General features: G+C 49.2%; 1 protein-coding gene across 1 annotated transcript in view; it reads left to right on the forward strand.

Moving 5' to 3' along the window:
* Positions 1–438: 438 nt before the first annotated feature.
* The window catches only part of LOC123512926 (zinc finger SWIM domain-containing protein 4-like), a 189,703-nt gene continuing 166,567 nt past the window's right edge, over positions 439–23,574 (forward strand). The window contains exon 1 of the mRNA XM_045269598.1: positions 439–814. Within this exon, the coding sequence (XP_045125533.1) occupies positions 448–814 (367 nt within the window). The 5' untranslated portion in view covers positions 439–447. The remainder of the gene's footprint in view (positions 815–23,574) is intronic.

Consider the following 23,574-nt stretch of genomic DNA (forward strand, 5'->3'; position numbering starts at 1 on the left):
GGCAGGGAGAGCCGTGTCGACCCAGGGGAAGGGTAACCCGACAAAAAGGAAGGGAGTTATGTAAGGCATTCGCCGCTACTGCCGGAGGAACTTTTAATAATGTACTCAAAAGTGGTGACTATTGATCGGAGGGTTTGTAGATTGATGAATTTATCCGGGCGAAGGGAAGGGCGGCGCGACCCCATCCATCTGACGAAGGACAGAGCCACCCTCGCCGCGTCGCCTCGTTCCTGGGCGTGTTGGGTCCAGCAGGCAGATGGCACCGAGTCGCAGATGGCACATGTGTATCACTACTCTAAGTTAAGCGCGGTCCGGGGCCCGGGGGTGGGACTGTGGGCGGAGCCACGCTTAGTGCGGGGCCGGGCAACGGGCGGAGCTTGGGACGAGTCTGCGCCGTGGTGGGTTAAAGGTCTGCACCAACCTCTCGCAACTAGTTGGAGGAAGGACATGATGGAGGGAAGAGGTGTCAGTGCGGTCCACGTGGGCCATAAAGTGGCCATGGGCGGTGGTGATGTTGGCCTCGGTGGCCCACAAGTCAATGGTGGAAACCCAGTGCGTAGTGTGGAATCCTTGCTAGATATCTGTGCCAAAATAGTGGCTGAGCACATACCGTTCCAGCGGATAGAGGAGCGGTACAGCCGAATTCCCGAGCCCGTGCAGCGACGCATCATCTACTGGTCCTTCCCGCGGCACGAGGCCGATATAAGGATGTATTCTTGCTTCTCCTCCGTGGGCAGTGACCAGCAGAGCCTTCCCTTCTACCGCGGCCTGCGCCTGGTGGAGTCCGGCATGGTGGACGGCGTCTTACAAGTCGGTATGTAGACCCAGTGGTCCTCCTGGTGTGCACTCCGCCCTCTCATCTCTCCCCACACCGAATAGGCCTGGCCTGGGGCACAGCTCGCTGCCCGCTTTGTCCTGTGCACCGTATAAGACCCACACACTGGTACTCCCTACTCCCAAGGGTCTCTCTCTCTCTCTCTCTCTCTCTCTCTCTCTCTCTCTCTCTCTCTCTCTCTCTCTCTCTTATTCAGTGCACTTTAAAGTTTATGGTTAACATTCTCAGCCTCCCTACTCCTGTGTGGGCCACCCTCGCTGCTGCCTTACCCACGAGGCAACACGCACCCGCCACCTCTCCTCGGTATCCTTGTAAAGTCAGTTCACTCTCGCCGCCACCCCAGCTGTTTCTCTCTCTCTCTCTCTCTCTCTCTCTCTCTCTCTCTCTCTCTCTCTCTCTCTCTCTCTCTCTCTCTCTCTCAGCACACGTACTTTCCATGTACTCGCGTTTCCTCTTCACTTCCCAGTACGCGGCGTGTACTTCCCAGTGTCGCCTCATTTCCTGACCATGCCTGCCCAGGTAGTAGTGGTTGTAAGTACTTTCTAATCAGCGCCTTCTCGGTACTGTTTCCTTCTGCTCTTTTCCTGCGTCAGTAGCATTTCCCTTTTGCATCACCTTCACCTTGTATGTTTAGGTGTTCCTCGAAATTATTCCCACTTGTTCTCCTGCCTCGCTCCAATGAGATGCTGCAATACAGGTCGGGCAGGGCGCCAGAAGTTTTCCTAGTAACTGGTGACGTCGAAGCGAGTCCCGTGCATCCGTGGTGGTTCTGTGTGCGGTTCTTGTTCTTCTTGTCGTTCTGTTCTGTTCGTTCTCCTGCCCCTTGTGCCGTCCTGCCAGCCGCCCCTCCCAGTGTTATATCGACTTTCTGGTCAAATATTGATAGTTCCTCCGTAGTTTCCCTCCTCCTCTGAGTCTACTGCCTCTGTCTCTACTCTAGCTCCTCCTCCTTCCTCCTGTTCTCTTCTTCCTCTTCCTCTTCTTCCATCGAGTACTTTCTCCTTTCTCTTTCATTCTCGTGTTCTTCACCCCATTCCCCACTTTCCCACTTCCTCTCTTTTGCTCTCTCTCTCTCTCTCTCTCTCTCTCTCTCTCTCTCTCTCTCTCTCTCTCTCTCTCTCTCTCTCTCTCTCTCTCTCTCTCTCTCTCTCTCGTTTTAAATTCAATATATTTACCTTCATTACATTCTGGTGTGCACTTCATTCCACCCTTCCACTCTCTCTCTCTCTCTCTCTCTCTCTCTCTCTCTCTCTCTCTCTCTCTCTCTCTCTCTCTCTCTCTCTCTCTCTCTCTCTTATTATGCCGACCCACTCTTACGTATATATCGATGTTTCCTTTTCCTCACTCACGTGTTTCTTCGTATCGACCGCCAGCTGTGTGATGTCATCGCCTTCTCATCTGTGTGTGTGTGTGTGTGTGTGTGTGTGTGTGTGTGTGTGTGTGTGTGTGTGTAGAAGTTTCTGTATTCTGCTATCGACCTGTAGCTCCTGCCGGTCGCCTCCTTGACCTAACACACCAGCCACCCAGCGCTCTCTCTCTCTCTCTCTCTCTCTCTCTCTCTCTCTCTCTCTCTCTCTCTCTCTCTACTCTTTCCCTTATCTCATTTGTTTAATTTTGCATTTCTTTCTCTCTCTCTCTCTCTCTCTCTCTCTCTCTCTCTCTCTCTCTCTCTCTCTCTCTCTCTCTCTCTCTCTTTCCCTTATCTGATTTGTTTGATTTTGCATCTCTCTCTCTCTCTCTCTCTCTCTCTCTCTCTCTCTCTCTCTCTCTCTCTCTCTCTCTCTCTCTCTCTCTCTCTCTCGTACTTTCCCTTATCTCATTTGTTTGATTTTGCATTTCTCTCTCTCTCTCTCTCTCTCTCTCTCTCTCTCTCTCTCTCTCTCTCTCTCTCTCTCTCTCTCTCTCACTTCTCGGCCGACTGACAATTGTGTTGCTTTACTTGTATATATCGTAATGCTTTAATGCTTTTATTCTTCACCATTTTACCTTTTGATTGTATAATGGAATTTACAATAAATCTTTTGTACGAGTATTTCTGTCTTTTTTATGCTAGAGAGAGAGAGAGAGAGAGAGAGAGAGAGAGAGAGAGAGAGAGAGAGAGAGACGCGGTTATACTTGAAATGAGATCATGTAAAAAGAGAAGGGAAAAACAAGAGAGAGAGAGAGAGAGAGAGAGAGAGAGAGAGAGAGAGAGAGAGAGTTCTGAGTATCGATTTATTTGCTCGTGTTCTCTATAACAGCTGGTAAAGTGTTTGCTCTTCACACGTGTCTTCAGGAGAGTCACCTTCCCCTGTCAACCAGTCGCTGTGTCTGTGCCCCGCCTCACGCTGCATCATCACACGTGTATCCCTCCACTCGCCTCTGCTCATCACACTCCTTTCCCTCATCATGCTAGCGCTTCCTCCACCGGATACACTTAGGCAAAGCTGAAAATACATTAGTTCAGCTTTTTTTTCCTCTTTTCTTTGTGTGTGTGTAGCTGTGTTGTTCTTTCGTAGCTCATTTTCTCTTACATCCTCTTTTTCTTATTCGTGACATTGTATCTCACATGTTTCTCATCAACTTCTTTCCTTTTCTCCTCGGCTTTTTTCACATGCATCCTTACTTTCCGTGCATATTGAGGACATGCCAATCAGCCCATACATACAAATATCACACTCCTTACTTCTTCCCGTCCCTCACACAGCCTTCACTAATCAACACATCGAAGTCACAGCATTCATACGTTATTTAGTATCATGCTATCTTACTTTTCACTGCATTCAAGATAACATTCCACGTTTTATATTGCACCACCATCATTCCCAGCGCACCATTGTCCCCTCACACACACACACCCCTGCAGCACATCCGTTTAGTAATCCTAACACATCCTTACCTCAGCAGTACAACACCCCACCACCAAGTCAGGATCTTTCACCCCCGGCATACCTCTGTCCACACACACACACACACACACACACACACACCGCGTAGTGTAGTGGTTAGCACGCTCGACTCACAATTGAGAGGCCCGGGTTCGAGCCCCGGTAAGCGGCGAGGTAAATGGGCAACCCTCTTAATGTGTGGCCCCTGTTCACCTAGCAGTAAATAGGTACGGGATGTAACTCAAGGGGTTGTGGCCTCGCTTTCCCGGTGTGTGTTGTGTGTTGATGTGGTCTCAGTCCTACCCGAAGATCGGTCTATGAGCTCTGAGCTCGCTCCGTATGGGGAAGACTGGCTGGGTGACCAGCAGGCGACCGAGGTGAATTACACACACACACACACACACACACACACACACACACACACACACTATCCTCCATCTGTTATGTCTGTCCTCGCCACCTTCAGGCCTCGTCACCACCTCCCTTGCCTTACACAACCAGCCCACACAGAGGACTTCTGCCTCGTCCCCTGAACTTTTCTCCCGGCGCGGTCCTACTCGCCCTGCCGCCGGCCACTGCCACACCAGCATACACAACACCCCTGCAACCACCACCACCACCTAATACTCCACCCTCCACGTCTCCCCCACCCCTGTCCACATTAAAACCCTGGTCCTGCTGGGGTGGACTCGGTTGGCCACGTCCGTACCTGCCTCCTCCTCGGGGCCTGGCGCGGCGCGGAGGCTCCAGTGGTCCGGAGCCTCCCTGTGGCTGTATAAGGCTGGTCAGGGCGGGCCAGACCATGGGGCCGGATCCTGGAGTGTTGCCCGCCGCAATATACCATCACCACTGATAGTCCTCTGATAGACAGGAACCCCCCTCCTCTTCTCTCTCTCTCTCTCTCTCTCTCTCTCTCTCTCTCTCTCTCTCTCTCTCTCTCTCTCTCTCTGTATCTATCTTTACAAAGGGCCAGGCGGCCAAGGGTGGACGCGGCTCGGCATCCTGAGTCTGCTGGACACTTTGGAACAATTACACTTCTTATCCGCAGGAGTATCGGGTTCCCGGGGGAGGGCAGTTGAGGGTTGGTAAAGATGATCGCTGTTCGCACCGCGACGAGCCACACTGGGGTTCAGAACAGGTCTGGCAGAGGGTAGGGGGGATGGGGGGCAGGCGAGGCCCGGTAGCCGCATATAATATATCAAGTGCTTCATAGCAGTTAGGACTAAAGCGGAGGGATAATCAGTCTGGGAGTGTGGCTGCCTAACCCTAACACGAGACAAACACCCCCGCTGGCGCTGCTGCCCACCTTCCTCCTCCCGCCGCCTGGGTGCCAGCCACGCCGCAACCACCTCCACCGCCACCCATTTCCTCCCCTTCTCCACCTCCTCCTCCTTCTCCCATTGCAACACCACTATCCTCATCTCACCACTCCACACCACATACCCTTCATCATACCGCTTTCGCTTCCCCAAACGGCAAATTAAAATATTTATTATTCAGACTCAACTGGTATATTAGGTGGCTATTTAAGTTAGGGGCGGTGCAAAGAGCGTGAGAGGAGGAAGGGGGGTAGGAGGAGGAGGCATTTTTAGCAGGCATGATCATGTATTGATTTTGAGTGTGCCTCGGCGGCGGCGGCGGCATAGTACAAAATGAAAAGTGGGCGAAAATAGTGGGTTTAGAGGATGATGTTACGCTATTTGTGGTTATCGGGTTAGCTGGAGCATTGTTACACGGACGGGCGGGGAAAAATGACTCTGAGCGGGAGGTGGAGGAGGCGTGGGGGTGCGTGGTGGGGGCTGGAGGCTGACAGGGAGGGGGGACTCAAGGCTACAAGATGGTAGACAACACGCCAAGTCGGGAAGGGCGGTGTACTGGGCTCCCTGCGTCACCCGGGGCGGCGTAAGTGGGATCCACAACACCAAGAGAACCCCAAACAACAACCACAAGAAATCAAACTTAAGCTTCCCATAAGATCAGGAAACGTAGGTGATGGTGAGCACGACCGCCTCTAAGATCTCTCCTCTGATCTTGAGTGGCGAGTAGAAAGAGAGAAAGTAGTACAAGTTTCGAATACAAGATAGGAAAAAATAAACCTCAGCTTCCCTCTCGGAGCAGAACAAGCGCACCACACACACACACACACACACACACACACACACACACACACACACACACACACACACACACACACACACACACACACACACACACACACACACACACACACATTCCGTGGCGCGAAAGGAAATACAGATCTGAGTAACGAAACATTATGATACCTTTGACAGAACGAAAGGAAATGTGTGTCAGTAAGCGTTGTCAAGAGAGAGAGAGAGAGAGAGAGAGAGAGAGAGAGGGGGTAGGGCTTGTATCAATAATAGCATATACTGTTACCACTATAGGATTCTGCCATACACACAGGCCCGCGTCAGAACTACAAGTATAGAGTTCTGGCAGTATAATTATGACCCGTGCTGCTTAAATTAAGAGAGAGAGAGAGAGAGAGAGAGAGAGAGAGAGAGAGAGAGTTAGAATCTGGGAGAGAGACACTAGTAAGTTAAGAGATAACAGTAAGAAGTAGAGAGAATGGAAGCCAAGACACATGAATGACTGACCTGGCTGATGGCTCTCTCTCTCTCTCTCTCTCTCTCTCTCTCTCTCTCTCTCTCTCTCTCTCTCTCTCTCTGTGTGTGTGTGTGTGTGTGTGTGTGTGTGTGTGTGTGTGTGTGTGTAAACAGAGGAACTGGTAGATGAAACCGAAGTGGGGAAGGAGTGTAAGACGAGAAAATGAGAAGACGGCGGTACAGTAGAGATATGGATCCGTGTGTCTGTCTATCTGTATGCCAAGGTAAAACTAGAGGCTAAACAAAGGTGATACAGAGACAGGAGGAAGAGAAGAAGATGGTAGGATAGACAAGGATGCAGGATATGACATTAAACAGATGGACGTTGTGTGTTCTGGGGTTGGTATGTACGGAGGGACAGAACTGAGGCAACGGTATGAGGATAGACAGGTGGCAGGACTGGAGCACATCAGTGAGGGCAGGAGTCTGGGTGATATTACTAGGGGACACAGGCAGGAGGTGTAGGATGTCACAGGAGACAGGACGGTGGAGGTGGATGGGATGGCGGGGCGTAGGATACCTGAGGAAGGGAAGGGAGAGTCAGCGGAAGAGGGGGGATGTGAGGTAGATATGACAGATAGGAAAAGAAGAGGAAAAAGAAATATAGAGAAGAATTGTTTGGTGAATAAATAAAAAAGGAAGAGGAGGAGGAGGAGGATGTTGGGGTGGATGCAGAACAAAGGAGTAACTGGAGGAAGAGGATGTGTGGGTGTAGAAGAAAGAAGTGGGAGTAATAAGAGATAAGAGAGGGAGGGGACGGCGTAAGATGAGGCAGGTATTTATGGAGTCCACGAGAAGGATTCTGGCTTGTGGAGTGACTGAGGAAGACATCACTGAGGAGCCTGACGGAGGTGGGGCGTATGGGGGAGCTGGAGAGATGGAGGCTGTGATGAATGGTTGCCCTGAGAGAGAGAGAGAGAGAGAGAGAGAGAGAGAGAGAGAGAGAGAGAGTGGGGCTGGGGAGAGAGTCTATCTTTTTTATCTTCATTCTTAAGTCCGAGTAACATTATAATACTGAAGAACAGGTTTAGTATATACATGTGATTACCTTTATTATGCTTCTCTCCCCCTCCCCCCTCCATTACTTACGAAGGTGGAGACAGTCTGAGATATTGATTCGCTATTTAACAAACATAAGCCTGATTGGAAACGCTGCCCTTTTGTCCCCCATTCACCGTCAGAAGGAGGTGGTAATGGTGGTGGACGGGGAGTAAGACAGCGGATTGTGGAAGTGTGCGTTGGGTGAGTGGAATGTGAGAGGGATGAGAGGGAGGGAGGATGAGTGTTAGGTAAGGAGCGACAGGTAGGAAGTGGGTGAGCAGGTGGTGGGTGACGAGGTAGTGGTGGTGGCGAGGCAGGCGGGATTGGGAAGGTGGTTATGAGTGGCGGCGATGGTGGTGGTGGCGGTGGCAGGAAGACCCCAGTAGACGTGACATCCGCGCCCTCAGGCATCACCAGTGGACCTCCCACACTCATCACTCCCGTCTTCCGCTCTGTTCCCCCTCAACCCACGCATGAACACATACACGCACTGTCCACTCCCCACCCACTCCTTCGTACTCCATTCCCCACCGTCAGCACCTCGTTACGGTCCTTCCTCCACCGCCCCCAGCGCCTCCACCATCCTGCACCTTCACCATAATCGTTGAGTTAGATCGGAACAACTTAAACGTCCTCCGGAATTATCCCAGCGCGGCATTAAGCCTTGGCAGTCCCCAGCTCGACGCTACACGCCGTGGACGGGAGGAGAAAAAAAAGTTGGCAAGACTTGTGTGACTGGCGGCCAGCTTTATGCTACGACTCGGGCACAAAATGGAGTCTGCGTGGAGGAGGGGCGGCGGCAGGAGGACGAGGGTCTGATCTCCTTTTATCCAATAAGGAGGACAGTTTACAGAGCGGGCCTAATCCCTCCACGTGGCGGATATTAAAGCGAGGACGGGGCCGGGGTGCGCCAGACCCGGCTTTGGGGCCTGGCCAACGTGACGCCGCCGGCCTGTTTGTCACGGGACCGGCTCGGCCGCAGACGACACCCCGTTTAATTAAAAATGTGAGCACCCCCGTCGCGACGCGGCGCTGCCTCAGGGTGTCGTGAAACCACCAAACGACTTACTTGAAACCCAGGGCACTCATGTAAGAGAGAGAGAGAGAGAGATTTGGGGGTATTGCCCTGGCATCCGGCAGTTTGAAGGTTGAAACGAAGGGTTCATATGGCCAGCCATTCATCAGGTGGTGGTGGCGCCTGGACCGCCGCCCTGCCGTTAGGGGGCATCGCTCCGCCTCGTCCCTCACCCTTGTGACGCCCGGATGCCAATGTGTATACATAAAGTAGGGAGAAGAGACCCCACCTCACCGCCACCTCACGACTCATGTAGTGACGCCCCATCCCTCCCCCCTCGCCCTTCCTCCCTCCTTATGCTGATCAATCGCCGCAAACCTCGCGTCGCATCGATAAAGCAGCACACGCATCACTTAGCACTTATTTCCCCGACACACCCTTACATCACCCAGGTAATGCGTGCACACGCTATCACTTCACGCCATTACATCAACACACACACACACACACACACACACACACACACACACACACACACACACACACACACACACACACACACACACACACACACACGAGACCACTTTTCATTATTAAAGCATCACGTCCCATAATACACCGCTAAAGTACTATACAATATTGCATTATAGCACCAAAACACCACCCTCACCTCCACCACCACCACCACCGCCACCACGAGGGACGAGAGTGGCAACAACTGCACATTCCACTGGTGCGCCGCGCCACCCTTCCTCAAACAGTGTAATTCAAGTAATGAGTGTTGCTTTCTTTGAACGCTCGCCCTCCAACACCTTGCACCGGACCGACCACCTCGACTCGTTCAGTTCCCTGTGCTTTCGTCCGAACCTCTCCGACGCGGACGAACATGGACGCAATATAAATAAATAAGGTAAAACGACCTCGCCTGATCCCCAGCTGGCGGAGGTGGAGTCGAGTCAAGCGCCGCCACTGAGAGGGACCGACCGAGACCGACTTCTTGAAATAGTTCCGTCAAGAGGAAACAGCAGGCGTCGTGCACTTGTTGTGACTCGCCCTGAACTCTGGCCAGTCAGCACATCGATCCACCACCGCCTCGAGTTAAGCACAGGAAAACTGCACGAACTGTATTGATCCTCATGATGTTGTAATAGTATACCCTTGTGTGGGTGTGTGGGTGTGGGGTGTGTGTGTGCGTGCGTGTGTGCATGCGAGTGAGCGAGAAAGGGCAGCACGATGGTGAGTGGTGACGCTGGTACAGTTACGACCTTGCTCTAGTAAGTATCCGTTCGTAGGGGCCCTGCACCGCCTCCTCATTTGGACTATTAGTAATCAATACACGTGAGACTGCCCGCTCTGCTCGCCAACCCTGAATTATGAAAGCCTGCACTGCTCTCCCCGCCCCCTTGCTGCCCCCTTCCTAATTGGTAATGACTAGTATGCGATGATTTAGACATCAGGTAAACATTTGCAGTCTCTTTACAACTTCCCCCCCCCCCACCATGGCACACACCGCCCCACGCGAGGATCGAGTGAAATGTTTTGTCGCGTCGGCCGTGCGTTGCCTTTATGCAAATCTGGCGTCGGTGCCGTGAGGGGTAATGTGCCCACCTATGAGTAAGCGCCCGCCGCTGCCCACCAGACACTCCTGCATATTCAAAATGAGATTCGCGTGTTGTGATGTGGGCGTAATACCATCGCCGCCGTAATAGGTGTTGCGTGTGTTTGTAGATCGTTAATACTCTCGTCTAATGCCCTCTATCACCAGGCACAACGGCGGGCGTGTCAGCTGGTTGCATTTCCACACTGGATTCTGCTCCAGAGAGAGGCGGAAACAACGCAGTATCTGTTTAAACTAAAAGGACATTAAAATTCACGGGATGTACACGGAATGAGCGTCGGGATTCAGTGTTTAATTCGCAGGATTTCCCCGCGAAAGATTACCAGAATTCACAAGGTTTTAAGCTGAAAGAGCCTCACGGTTTGCAAGGTTTTTAGGCTTGAGAACTCATTTCGCGGAGTGTGAGGATCGCTGAACGCTAGAATTTACATACATCCGCGCTAAGAGAGGAACGGAAGCCCTCGCTGCTTTATCTTATGCACTGCACGTTAGTTCTGGGCGGCCATGGGAACGAGCACAATGATTCACGTGGCTTCGGTTTCCTGGCGGCGACGAGGCGGCGTGGCGTGAGTCTGCCGCGGGCGTGAAACGATAAAGCAGGGTGTGGCGCTGTCGGGGCGGCTGGCGACGGAGAGTGGCGTGGGCGATAGTGGCAGTGACGGCAGTGTTAGTGACATCAGTTCTGCTACGAGGGCGAAGCGATTGTTGGGTAACGGTTAGGGCTGCGGGCGGGTGGATGGGTGGATGAATGCTTGGGCAGCTGGTGTGGCGAATGCGGGTGGGTGGGTGGTGGCGGTGAAGGTGGAGGACAGCAAAGGGCACGGGAAGTGTGTGTGTGTGTGTGTGTGTGTGTGTGTGTGTGTGTGTGTGTGTGTGCGTGCGTGCGTGCGTGCGTGTGTGTGTCTGTGAGAGTGCGGCGGTGCGTTCTGTTTATTTCGGAAATGGTACGTCTTTTGTTCCTTTATTACACTCGCCCATTGCTTCCCTGGATCACTGCTCCCTTCCCCCCCTCTCTCTCTCTCTCTCTCTCTCTCTCTCTCTCTCTCTATCTCTGAATGGCCTCCTCGTCCACTTTCATGGGTAAATTCCACCCTCACTCACGCTCCTCCACCTCGGTTTCCACTCTCCTCCGGCTGCAGTATTAGCGATAACAGTGAGTGACGCAAATAGCGCTTATTATGATGACAATGAATCGCTGATAATGCCGGTAATAGCAGCGACACTGATGACGGGAAGGAAGGGGCAACAAAGCGAAGAGGGTCGTGAACCGAAGACGCGGCGGTGAGGAAGGGAAGGAAGACACCGTGACTGCTTCGAGCTCCAGCGCCGCGACTCTGACGAAGGGGCTGCGGGAAGGGAGTGTATGGTGATAGAGAGGGAAAGCTGGAGAGGGTGTGTACTGCTATACCCCCTGCAGTGTCTCGTCTGCGTCCTGTCGTCGCCATGCCGTCTCGTGGACAGGAAGGAAGGGAGAATGAAAGAGAAGCAGCAACAGTGTTCTTCTCTCACCGTCACTCCTTCTCTCACCACCACACAGCCGCCACGTCATCACAAGCGTCACTCCCTATCACGTCTGTCACCACTACGGCCTCTTATCACCATACACTCCTGTCATCACCACCACCGTCACGTCCCATTCCTCTCACCCCCCTTTTCACCATCACCACCACCACAACCAGCTGGCCGTGATAAGAGGAAACCCGGGGCTCAGGTGACGTGTCGTGCCCAGGCGAGATCTCCTGAAGGCCCATTCCGGCTACCTTAATGGGGCCGGAAATATGGGTTTGGCTCGGACTCAACGGAGCAGCGCTGTCGCTCTGTGAAAGGCGCGCTCTACCACCACACTTTTTCGCTGTCATGCGGCGGGGAGGCGGGAATATTTACAACACGTCCCTGAGGCATGGGAACACCGCGCGAAAACAGCATCGAACGGCGTCAAATGATGCTGAAACACACACACACACACACACACACACACACACACACACACACACACACACAGATCCTCCCCTCAAAATCCATACTTGTTGTGAGCCATCAAGTCAGGGGCCGCGGGGCTTGTTGCTACTGGCACGGAGGTGGAGGAGGACGTGGAGGAGAATCACTGGGAGGAGCAGGAGAGGCGCTGGCGACCGAACTGTGCCATGTTTATGACCATAAATATTTCAGGCTGAACAACATCACTCCCGAGGACCCACGACCAGGCTGTGAACGACGCTATTTGGGAAGTAAATATGGGGACCTTTAGGTCGCGTGGAGGCGCTTCAGGCGGGGGATAAACATGCGTGGAAGACAAATTTGTAAGTCATTTGCAAGAACCAGCAAGAAAAGAGAAGATCGTAGAGAAATGTCAGATAACTCACAGGAAGATGTTGGGTATATTTGGTTTTTACTCTCTCTCTCTCTCTCTCTCTCTCTCTCTCTCTCTCTCTCTCTCTCTCTCTCTCTCTCTCTCTCTCTCTCTCTCTCTCTCTCTCTCTCGTTATTCTTTTCCTAAGAAGAAACCGACATGGATGTTAAGGAGAGAGAGGGAGAGAGAGAGAGAGGTGATGGTAGTGATGATGTGGTAATGTGCTATGGATGGAGCTAATGAACGGGCTGCCTATGTGTGTTTCACTGTTTGATCTGCTGCAGTCTCTGACGAGACAGCCAGACGTTACCCTACGGAACGAGCTCAGAGCTCATTATTTCCTATCTTCGGATAGGCCTGAGACCAGGCACACACCACACACCGGGACAACAAGGTCACAACTCCTCGATTTACATCCCGTACATACTCACTGCTAGGTGAACAGGGGCTACACCGTGTGTGTGTGTGTGTGTGTGTGTGTGTGTGTGTGTGTGTGTGTGTGTGTGTGTGTAGGCTGCTGGGCGTGGGCGTGGGAGGGATAGCTTGGCCCTCAGCGATGATTTCCATTTGTCTTTCTTTTTTGTGTGAGACAGGTTGCCATTGTCCCTCCATACCGCACCCTCACCGCATGCGTCCCTCCCTCCCTCCCTCCCTGCTGCTGCTGCCACCTCCATTCACCTTCCTCCCTCTCTCTCTCCCCTTCCATTCTCTCTCTCTTCTGCTTCAGTCTCCACCCCCCTATTTCCCTCTTGTCACCTTTCCTCCCTCTCCATCTCTCCCTCCAGGATCCCCTTTCCTCCCCCTCTTCCTCCTCTCTCTCTTCCTCCTCCTCACCACCCACACCTTTTCTCCATCTGACTTAACCTCTACCCTCTCACCCTCTCTTTCTTACTTTTTTTTTTCCTTTCTTTCTCTGTCTCTCCGTTTCCTTCTTATCACCATTACATCTTCCACCTTCTCGTTCATCAGTATTTCATTATCTTTTTTTCTCTCTAGCGCGTTTTCTTCTCCACGGTATTCAGTTTTATGAGTATTTATCCTTTTTCTTTTCCTTTTCTTCTATTTCCTCTTCTTCGTTTCTCAATTCCTCGTTTCGTAATATTGCAAGCGCGTATATATATATAATTTTCTCCCTCTCCTTTGCTTCCTCTCGTTCCGTTCTTCTCAGTAGCGCAAATGGCGGCCTTTATGAGTTTCAGTCACTTTTATCTGTGATTTACGGCGGATGAGCACCTGTATGAGGCTTAACACAGGTAGCTATGCCAGGCTGCTCTTACTGGATGGCGGCTGTGGCTCGTGGTGGTAGTGGTGGTACTGGTAGTAGGGCACAATACTGTTAGGAAAGACAAGGTTGTATGCTGCATTGTGGTGGTAAAATATTAGTTGTGGTTGTGAATAGTATATGTTGGTTAGTATAATGGTTGTATTTCTCAGGTATCTGGTGTGAGGGTTGTACTGTTGTTGTTGTGGTTGTTATGGTAGTGGTTGTGTGTTTTTTTGTGGGAAGACTGACGTAAGTGATGGTTGTGGTAATAGTAGTGGTGGTAACAGCAAGGGAGTAATTCAACAAATACAGCTGATGACATGATTGTGGTGTTGGCAGAGGTGATAGCAACTATGGGCTGGTAAACGAACGGTATTGGATTGGTGGGGACAGTGATAGCGGTGGGGATGGCAAGGATGAGGTCATAACGGTAGCAGCAGCAGCAGTAGTAGTGGTAATAGTAGTAGTAGTAGTAGTAGTAGTAGTAGTAGTAGTTGTAGTAATAGTAGTAGTTGTAGTAGTAGTAGTAGGTGATGGTGGTTGTAAAGGTGTAGTCGTATTGCGAGGGACGTTTGATAAGCATCTGAATATATACATGCAGGTAGACACCACACCTGTATGTAAATTATTAGAACCATCCACCCAGCCAACCACCACCGCTAATACATGACAAAATGGGGCGAGAACCCAAGCCAACCCAACCCAACCCAACCCAACCCAACCCAACCCAACCACCACCACCACCACCACTTCTACTACTACTACTACTACTACTACTACTACTACTACTACTACTACTACTACTACTACTACTACTACTCATGACGAACTGGAGCAAGGAGAAGTTAAACATAACCTAACCTAAATTAACCTTACCTTACCGTACCGTACCTTACCTTACCTTACCTTACCTTACCTTACCTTCCCTAACCTTACCTTACCTAAGCTAACCTAACCCAACTCAACCTAACCTAACCACTCCATCGGTACAACACAGGGACAGGATGTGGGTGTAAGGGGAAAGACTTAAAAGATGAAGACGATCTATTGATACTCAGATGGCTTCCCTCCCTGGTGCGTGGCGGGGCTGGACGGAAGGGCGAAGACGCGTGAATCGAGTCTGAGTGTTGAGTTCCCTCGCTTCGTTATCAGGAAATTATACGTAAAAGTGCGAGAAAATACCAGTGAGATTCAGGTAGATTAGAGGTTCGTCTTTGATACGTGTACTGTTTCATCACTGGATATTTAATGGTTATACGTGAAATGAACAGAGAATGAGAGTGAGGAAGAGAAGAAGGAGGAGGAGGAGGAGGAGTAGAAGAAAGTGCTTGTGTTCAGTCGCTACTTATCAAAGACATCGATTCATTTGTCACGTATCTTTGAATCTAATATTGATATGTATCTTTTTTTTTTTTTTTTTTGTCTTTCATTTATAGATACATCCATTTAATTCAGCACTTCAATCAATATATCTCCCTTTGTTTCCTCTCTCTCTCTCTCTCTCTCTCTCTCTCTCTCTCTCTCTCTCTCTCTCTCTCTCTCTCTCTCTCTCTCTCTCTCTTTACTCGTTTTTCACTCTGTTTTATCGCTTCCTCTCCTGTGCCATTCTTTGGTGTTTGTTCTCCTCTGTCTCTCTTCCCTCGTCCATCTATCCTCTCCTTCCTCTAATCTTTTCCTCGCCCCTTCCTTCGTCTTCTCTCTTCCTTCTTCATCTCTTTCTTTCGTCCCTCACCCCTCGCGCTCTTACCTTTTCTTCTTACTCTTTGTACTTTTTTCGCATCTCTCTCTCTCTCTCTCTCTCTCTCTCTCTCTCTGTTATAAAACATCCTCGTCTCCTTTCCTTTCAACTTTATCTTCTTCCCTCTATAGATTCTCCCTTCCCTGTCCTCCCTTTCGATCTCCTCTTCCTTCGTCTTAACCTTTCTTTACCGCTGCTGTTCCCCGCCCTCCCTTTGCCCTTCTGCCCCTCGCTCTCTCTCTCTTTCTCTCTCTCCCTCTCTCCCTCTCCCAGTGTCGCAGTACAGGCCTGTCCGTTCCTGTCCACTTTGAATGCTCTGTGCAGTGGCTTGATGTTGTTTGCGCTTGTTCTAATTTCATCCCTTGTTTGCCTTGACTCAGCTTGGTTCAGTCGTAATTGTCCATTCTGTGTGTGTGTGTGTGTGTGTGTGTGTGTGTGTGTGTGTGTGTGTGTGTGTGTATGTAGGTAAGACGGGCGTTTGCTAGTGCGTGTGTGTGTACGTGTTTGCAATAATTGACGTGTGTGTGGTCGTGGAAGATAGTGTGTGTGTGTGTGTGTGTGTGTGTGTGTGTGTGTGTGTGTGTGTGTGTGTGTTTTCGAGGGTAAAACTGTACATATTGATATTGGTAATTTTAATAAATGCGTTTATACTGTAGTAGTACATATGTGTGTGTGTGTGTGTGTGTGTGTGTGTGTGTGTGTGTGTGCGCTTATATATGTATGTGTAAGAGAGGAGTAATACCTATAACTAATGTCCGTGTGTGTGTGTGTGTGTGTGTATGTGTATGTGTGTGTGTGTGTGTGTGTGTGTGTGAGTCAAGGCGACAAAAATGGTACTGGTCTCTAAAAACTTGTTGGATGTTGCCTGAATGTTCCGATTAGTTTTCAGTGTGTTCGGTTCCCGCCTGTGTGAGTCCAGACCAGCCCCACTTTCCACGCACACACGCACACAGACACGAGTGAATGGTTTAGAAATATGTATGTACGCTCAAGACACTTAACACACACACACACACACACACACACACACACACACGGAATGAAAGCCAATGAATGTTGTTTGTTTATTACCGTACGTGTTTCATAATTTCTCCCTTACACGCTTTCTCTTTGTGCTCTCTCTCTCTCTCTCTCTCTCTCTCTCTCTCTCTCTCTCTCTCTCTCTCTCTCTCTCTCATAGACAAAATATCACAGCCACAATCAGTAGGTCTCTATTTTATGACTTCTGAAAAAAAATGCCATGAATACATATAATATCTGGAGCGCGCGTACACACACACACACACACACACACACACACACACACACACACACACACACACACACACGGGGCCGTCCAATGGTCAAAGGTAGTACAATGGGAAATAGTTCGGTGTGTTTATTCACAAATATGTTTTTCGTCATATTTCAGCATCATATTTTAGTAAGAGTGTTATTTCAGGTCTTGTTATGATAAAATATATATGTAAAATAAAAAAAAAAAACTTTCCCCGTTGTACTGTAATTTGGAGCCGTGTCAATATATACTCTTGTGAAAAAAAAGAAAAAAGAATCATGCAATCTGGGTAACGAGGAAATTCTTTTGATCATAACCTCCTTTTTTTTTCTTTTTGGAAATATTTACCTTATAAGTCCATGTGTCTCCTTGAAACGAAAATAAACGCCAGGTACGTGATTTGATGTAAAATGAAATGCGGGTAAATGTTGTGCAGTTCACTTTAATATTATTTCCTTTCCCTTCAAACGCTGGTGTGTGCTAATTACTTTCTACAGCGCCAGGAAAGATTACTGGGAGATTACTTGTGTATAGTCCCACATATATTTCTTTTTCCTTCTCTTTTTCAGGCTTTGTTTCAGTTTTGCCTGTGTGTGTGTGTGTGTGTGTGTGTGTGTGTGTGTGTGTTGGTGTTCATGAAGAGAATATTGATGCGTTTTTGAGGTATTCGAGTGTTATATAGTTTACATCCCCTCTCTCTCTCTCTCTCTCTCTCTCTCTCTCTCTCTCTCTCTCTCTCTCTCTCTCTCTCTCTCTCTCTCTCTCTCTCTCTCTCTCTCTCTCACACACACACACAGCAATGTAAGTAGAAGATGTAATAGTAGGAAAAGGAGGGAGTTCTTTGTTTATTTCTTCTGCTTCTTCTTCTTCTTCTTCTTCTTCTTCTTCTTCTTCTTCTTCTTCTTCTTCTTCTTCTTCTTTGTCTTTTCGTTCTTCTTCTTCTTTTTTTTCTTCTTCTTCTTCTTCTTCTTCTTCTTCTTCTTTGTCTTTTCGTTCTTCTTCTTCTTCTTTTTTCCTGTTATTGTCCTCCTCTTCCTTCACTTATACACACTGATAGTCTAGATCGTGTTCCCGTTTGGTGCGCAGCGTCCGGTCCCGTTATTCATGCTTTTCATCCTATAATGGACTCTTTGTATGCCTCTGTGATAGGCCTAATTTTGTAGTGTGCCAAGATTGACGTTGGCTGGGCGCTTCACGTTTATCAGCCATGCTTGGCCCTGGCTGTGTGTGTTAGGACTGAAGCATTACACTACGTTACGCCTCTGCTCATTTGTTGATTGCCCTTTTTTGCTTATTTTGATATGTTTCATTTTGTTTTTGTCCTTTTTACCTTTTTCTTATGTGTTTTATTTTCAGATACGCTTTTTTTATTCTACATCAGTTTCTTTGTGATAGTCATTTTATTTTCTTTCTATTGTTGTTGTTGTGCATGAAATTACTTCTGAAAACTAATTTACAGCTGTTATTTTACACCATTACTTAAAACTCATACAATAACACACGCAAAAAGAAATAAATATACAGTCTTAACCTGCAGTTACAAATACAGACACGCAAATCAAACTCCTCCCATTGCATAACATTCTCACCTGAACTTCCTTGCCACTGAATGTTGTCTGATTCGTGACGTGCTGTACATACTCTTAACATTCACGTATCGCAGTCGTTCACCAACTTACAGCATATATATATTTTTGGTGCGTGCTACAGACTCGCAGTTCTCCACTCTAAAAGTTTGTTGGGTCATGACTGGCGTGGTGTTTGTGGTGGAGGGAGCTGGTGATGTGGAAAGGCCTTGCTCTGGAAACGTAACGCGCCCCCGGATCCCGCACCTCCCCTTGGCTTCCAGCGGAGAAAGAGAAAAGCGAACGATTATAGCATCGAGAAAAACACTCTGCCAAGGCTGTGACAAGGAGAGGGAGAGGGAGAAAGGAAGGTCCACACACACACACACACACACACACACACACACACACACACACACACACACACACACACGTACAAGCACAATTCCCACGCATTAGATCAGGGAGATATGCAATGGACATGAATAACAGGAAAAGACAGGTACTACGTGACAGCTAACCTCTGACTCCAAGAAAACGAAGAAAGGAGACAACCGCACGTGTCTCTGAATGCATTTCCTGTTAAACTGAATAGTCTTAGATGAGGAACATTGGGTTAGCTTGTGATTATGTAACTAACGACAGAGAAACATCAAAGAAGGGAAGAGGATATGAAGAGCTGCTTTGACTATATTTGTAAACCTGGAAAATAAAACGAAAGTAAAAAAAAAAAAAAACAGATTAGGAACATAAGGTTGACGAGGTATTTTAAGCAGAACTATAACCTGGAGAAATAAAAACGATAGAAATTACCTTCAGCTAAATGTGAATAGGAACAAAATTAGGAACATTAGGATAACTAGTGATCATGTGACTAACGATTGAAGGAACAGTAAAGACAGGAGAACAACACCAAGAAGAGGTGTTTTAAGTAGAACTGTAACCTGGAAAGATAAGAAAAAAAAGAGTAATTACCTTTAACTGAAGCTGAAAGTGAATAAGGACCGGCACAGCACACCAAGAAACCCTGAAGAAGACCCAAAGACACCTTCCCCGCCATTCCTCCTATACGAAGAACCTCCACCAGTACAAGTTTTCCTCGCCTTCCCCAAGTAATTAGTTCCGTAAGTTTGCCAAGACTTTTCCCTCAATGATATATTTTCCTGGGCGTCTACATCAACCGGAGAGGGAAAAGGGGTACTGCTGTGGTAATCAAGTGTGTGTGTGTGTGTGTGTGTGTGTGTGGGAACGAGCATGCGTAGTGGATCTGGCTTTGATTTCTCTCTCTCTCTCTCTCTCTCTCTCTCTCTCTCTCTCTCTCTCTCTCTCTCTCTCTCTGTGAGCCTTTTTTTTTCCCTTCCCTTCGATTCAAGTTCCCAGTTTGGCGTTAAAATATCTCCCATTATTTGTTTGATTTCCGTGGCGATATGTTCCCCTGCAAAATAGACTCTCTCGACTCTCTCTCTCTCTCTCTCTCTCTCTCTCTCTCTCTCTCTCTCTCTCTCTCTCTGGTTCATTTTTTAAGACCAGTGAACCCGTCCCGAGGTGGCGCTGGCTGGGGTCACGTTCTTAATACACCGTCGTCAGGAGCTGAATCTGGGTACATTTTGGACCATTTCGCTGTTTTGAGCCCACAGTGAGATAGATATATATATATATATATATATATATAGAGATAGAGAGAGAGAGAGAGAGAGAGAGAGAGAGAGAGACGTGAGTGTAGAAAGAGCAAACTCGTGACATAAATGCATGTTAAAGCGTAAGTCACAGAGTAAGAGAGAGAGAGAGAGAGAGAGAGAGAGAGAGAGAGAGAGAGAGAGAGAGAGAGAGAGAGAGAGAGAGTAAAATTAGTCATGAATGGATGCAAGCAAACGAAAATAATAATTATTTCGAGAGATTAAACAGACAAACAAACGGGGATAAAAACGACAAAGGACAAAACAAACAAAGTGAAGGGAAGCTTAACTACTTGGGAATTAGAGAGAGAGAGAGAGAGAGAGAGAGAGAGAGAGAGAGAGAGAGAGAGAGAGAGAGAGAGAGCAAAATGCGAGTACGTACTAGGAAAAGAGAGAAAGGAAAGGAAGCTTAATAAAGGTAACCTACAACTTCCACTACTACTACTACTACTACTACTACTACTACTCTTGTCCTGGAGTGTGTGGAGGCGTTGATATCATGAGGGAGGGCGTGGGTGGTGTCTTCGTGTCCCAAATCGTGGCAAACGCTGCTGGGAAAACATCCTAAGGTTCCTTCTGAGAGAGAGAGAGAGAGAGAGAGAGAGAGAGAGAGAGATGGCCAATTTCATCACTCCTTGAAGTGTGATTATACTTATTTATTTCTTTATTTATCACAATTATTACTATTCTTTTCCTTGTCTCTTCATGATCCTGTCAGCTCCTCTTCACCTTCCTCCTCCTCCTCCTCCTCCTCCTCCTCCTCCTCCTCCTTTAGGCGCGGCGTGTTATTCTTGCCTAGCCAGTCATTCGCTCTTCGCCTTACGTCTGTGTGTTTGTTTGTTGTGTTTGTTTGCCTGGAGTGGTGGTTGCCGGGGTGAGTGGAGGCACCCTGGGAGCGGCGGGGGAGCTGCGCGCGCACCACTCACCCTTCTCGCTCCATCGGTCAAGAAAATGTCAATATTTACTTTAGTATTTGCAATTACAGCCCATATTAGCCAGCGCTCTTAACAAACAAGCAAAGGTGGACGAGGCTCTGGGTGTATGTCTGTATGTCCGGCCGTGTATGTGTGAGTGTGTGTGTGTGTGTGCGTATGTGTGCATGTACGTGTGTGTGTGTGTGTGTGTGTGAGGTACGGTTATGTGTACGTGTGTGTGTTGGTTCGCCCCCACCCAGACACCCTCCAGACGATTATATGTCATGGTGTTGGCTGGCGATATTTAGTGTCTTCTTGTATTACATTGTTGTGCAGGTTTGGCGTGCTTAGGTGCGGTGTTCATTGTATCTAGGGTGTTATCTATGTTCCCGCAACACACTCATGTACACACACCCGGCGCTAACGCAACTACTTCTTTAAATAGAGCCGGCAGAGTAGCGCGGGGAAGGTAAAATTCCGCAGATGATATCGGTCAGCGTGCTTAAAGGACGGGAGGAGAGGAAGAACGCTCTTTTACTTCTTTTTTCTTTTATTTTCATTACCGTCCTTATTGAACTTTCCCTTCTTTCATTTGACTTAACAAACGACATTTCCTGCCGTTAGGAGGCTCGGGGACGACACGACACAAAAGGTCAAACAAACATTCGTTCTGTATGCGTAATTCGTCGAAAAAAACGTTCTCTCAAAATTTTTACATTATCGCATTTTCTCTCTTATTCCCTTCATTCGCTTCCTCTTCGCCTCTTTCTTCTTTACGCGCGCGTCCCCCTTCCCTCGTCCTCTCTGGCTTGGCAGTTGAACCTCAAGGTTAAGCGAGGAGTTGCCACACGCCGCCGGGTCGAGCACCGCCTTGGGCCATGTTTTAGTGTAATCCCCACTCTGCGGATCATCCTGGGGTTAGCTTGGTGTCTGATATTACATGAAGTATAATACAAAAGCGAACCTCTGCCATCTAGTCAACAGCGAATGTCATTTGGGTGGTTTAAAGCAGCAAATACACGGGAAGAAGGTTGTGTTTACCTGGGGGAGTACAATTGCCACACGCCACCAGCCTCCCGCCACCTTGTCATAGCCACATGCTGTCCGCTATTTTTATACGCATCCTACGTCAGCCAGCGGAGCCACGGTTTGTTTATTTCTTACAGCTGATGTTACGTGAACGGTTGAGCTGCGAGGACTGCAAGTGGGATGTCATTTTGGGATAAAGGGGGAGGGAGTGGTGAGACCAGCGCTAAGGAAGGGGGAGAGAAGAGATGCAGTGTCCAGGGGAGCGAAGCTCGGCCGCTACTCACTTGTTTTCTCTCGTTAATGGTACACGAGAGAGAGAGAGAGAGAGAGAGAGAGAGAGAGAGTATTCACCTTAAACGTTTTCTTCCTTCCTCCTCACTCACTAAATGTCTTGACTTCGCCTCATCGTGAGTTAGTTAAGTTGACGTCACCTCACCACAACAAGCAGTGCCCTTTGTGGCCCGAGGTTCCTGTGTGCGTCAGAGGCGTTCAAAACCCTCGCCATCACCCCTACTAACACCTGTGAGAGCACCCGAGCCACCGACTCTTGCTTTGGTCGCGGCGACGGAAACCTCTGTACCGCTACACAACGCCAGTCAGGAATACCACGATGGCTTTGTAGTGCAAGCGCTCTCTCTCTCTCTCTCTCTCTCTCTCTCTCTCATCACCATCATGCGTCCTATCACTTGCCGCCCCTGTGCTTATCTCCCGCAGCGAAAAACAGCTCATCACTATCAACGTAACCTTGCCTCCCCGCACGAATGCCACCACTGCGGCTGCCTACCACTGCACCACCGCCACCACCATGACCGCCGCGGCATAACACCACCATCAGTAACTCGCTAGATAGGCTTGGAAGCGATCCCATGACATTCAAGCCAGTTAACGTCGGCCTTGATGCTTTCCTGGGTTCACTTGGTCACCGCGATGGTCAGCGGCAGCACACAAGCGGACCTGACTCACGCTCTAAGGTCAGCTGCCGCCCCTCACAAGGTCTCTCGCGTCCCCCGGCCCTCCCTCCCTCCCCTCTCTCTCCCGCCACTTCATCTCCGCCTCCCGTCCTCTCCTGCATCCTCCCCCTCCCCAACCCTCTCCCCAGCCCTGTGTTACCGCGCGACAAGAAAGCAAAAGTTTAGGCCAAGGTTGCACAGTGGACACACACACACACACACACACACACACTTGCGCGCATATGAGCACCAGCCAAAGCCCACGCTCTCTCTCTCTCTCTCTCTCTCTCTCTCTCTCTCTCTCTCTCTCTCTCTCTGGCAACTGATATCTGTACTCCCTCTTTTTTTTTGTGAAAGCTTTTATTCATTTATAGGCCTAACGGATAGGTCTGGGAATATGTGTCATTTGTAAAGGACATTATTGTTGGCAGATTGGGAGGGAAGAGAGTGGAGAAGGCGAGGAGGGATGAGGGGGAGAGGGAGAGGCGGGGTGATCTTGGTTCCCTCCACCCACCATACAGGGACTTGAGATTGGTCAGGCTCTCTCTCTCTCTCTCTCTCTCTCTCTCTCTCTCTCTCTCTCTCTCTCCACACACTCCCTAATTCCGCACCATACCGTATTCGTGAACAAAGGAAAACTCACAGCCGTCTTTGTTTATCTTATATTTGGCTTGGACCAGCACTCGCTTACTTATCGATTGGTCTCAGAAACGTTACACTGTGGCCTCCTGTGTCCCGAGTTGGTGCTGGTCTTGCGGGGGCGAGTGGAAAGGCAGGCTGGCAGACTTCCCCGGGTGCACATAGGCTGC

This window comes from Portunus trituberculatus, chromosome 35, assembly GCF_017591435.1.
Source record: "Portunus trituberculatus isolate SZX2019 chromosome 35, ASM1759143v1, whole genome shotgun sequence".
Taxonomy (NCBI): Eukaryota; Metazoa; Arthropoda; class Malacostraca; order Decapoda; family Portunidae; genus Portunus; species Portunus trituberculatus.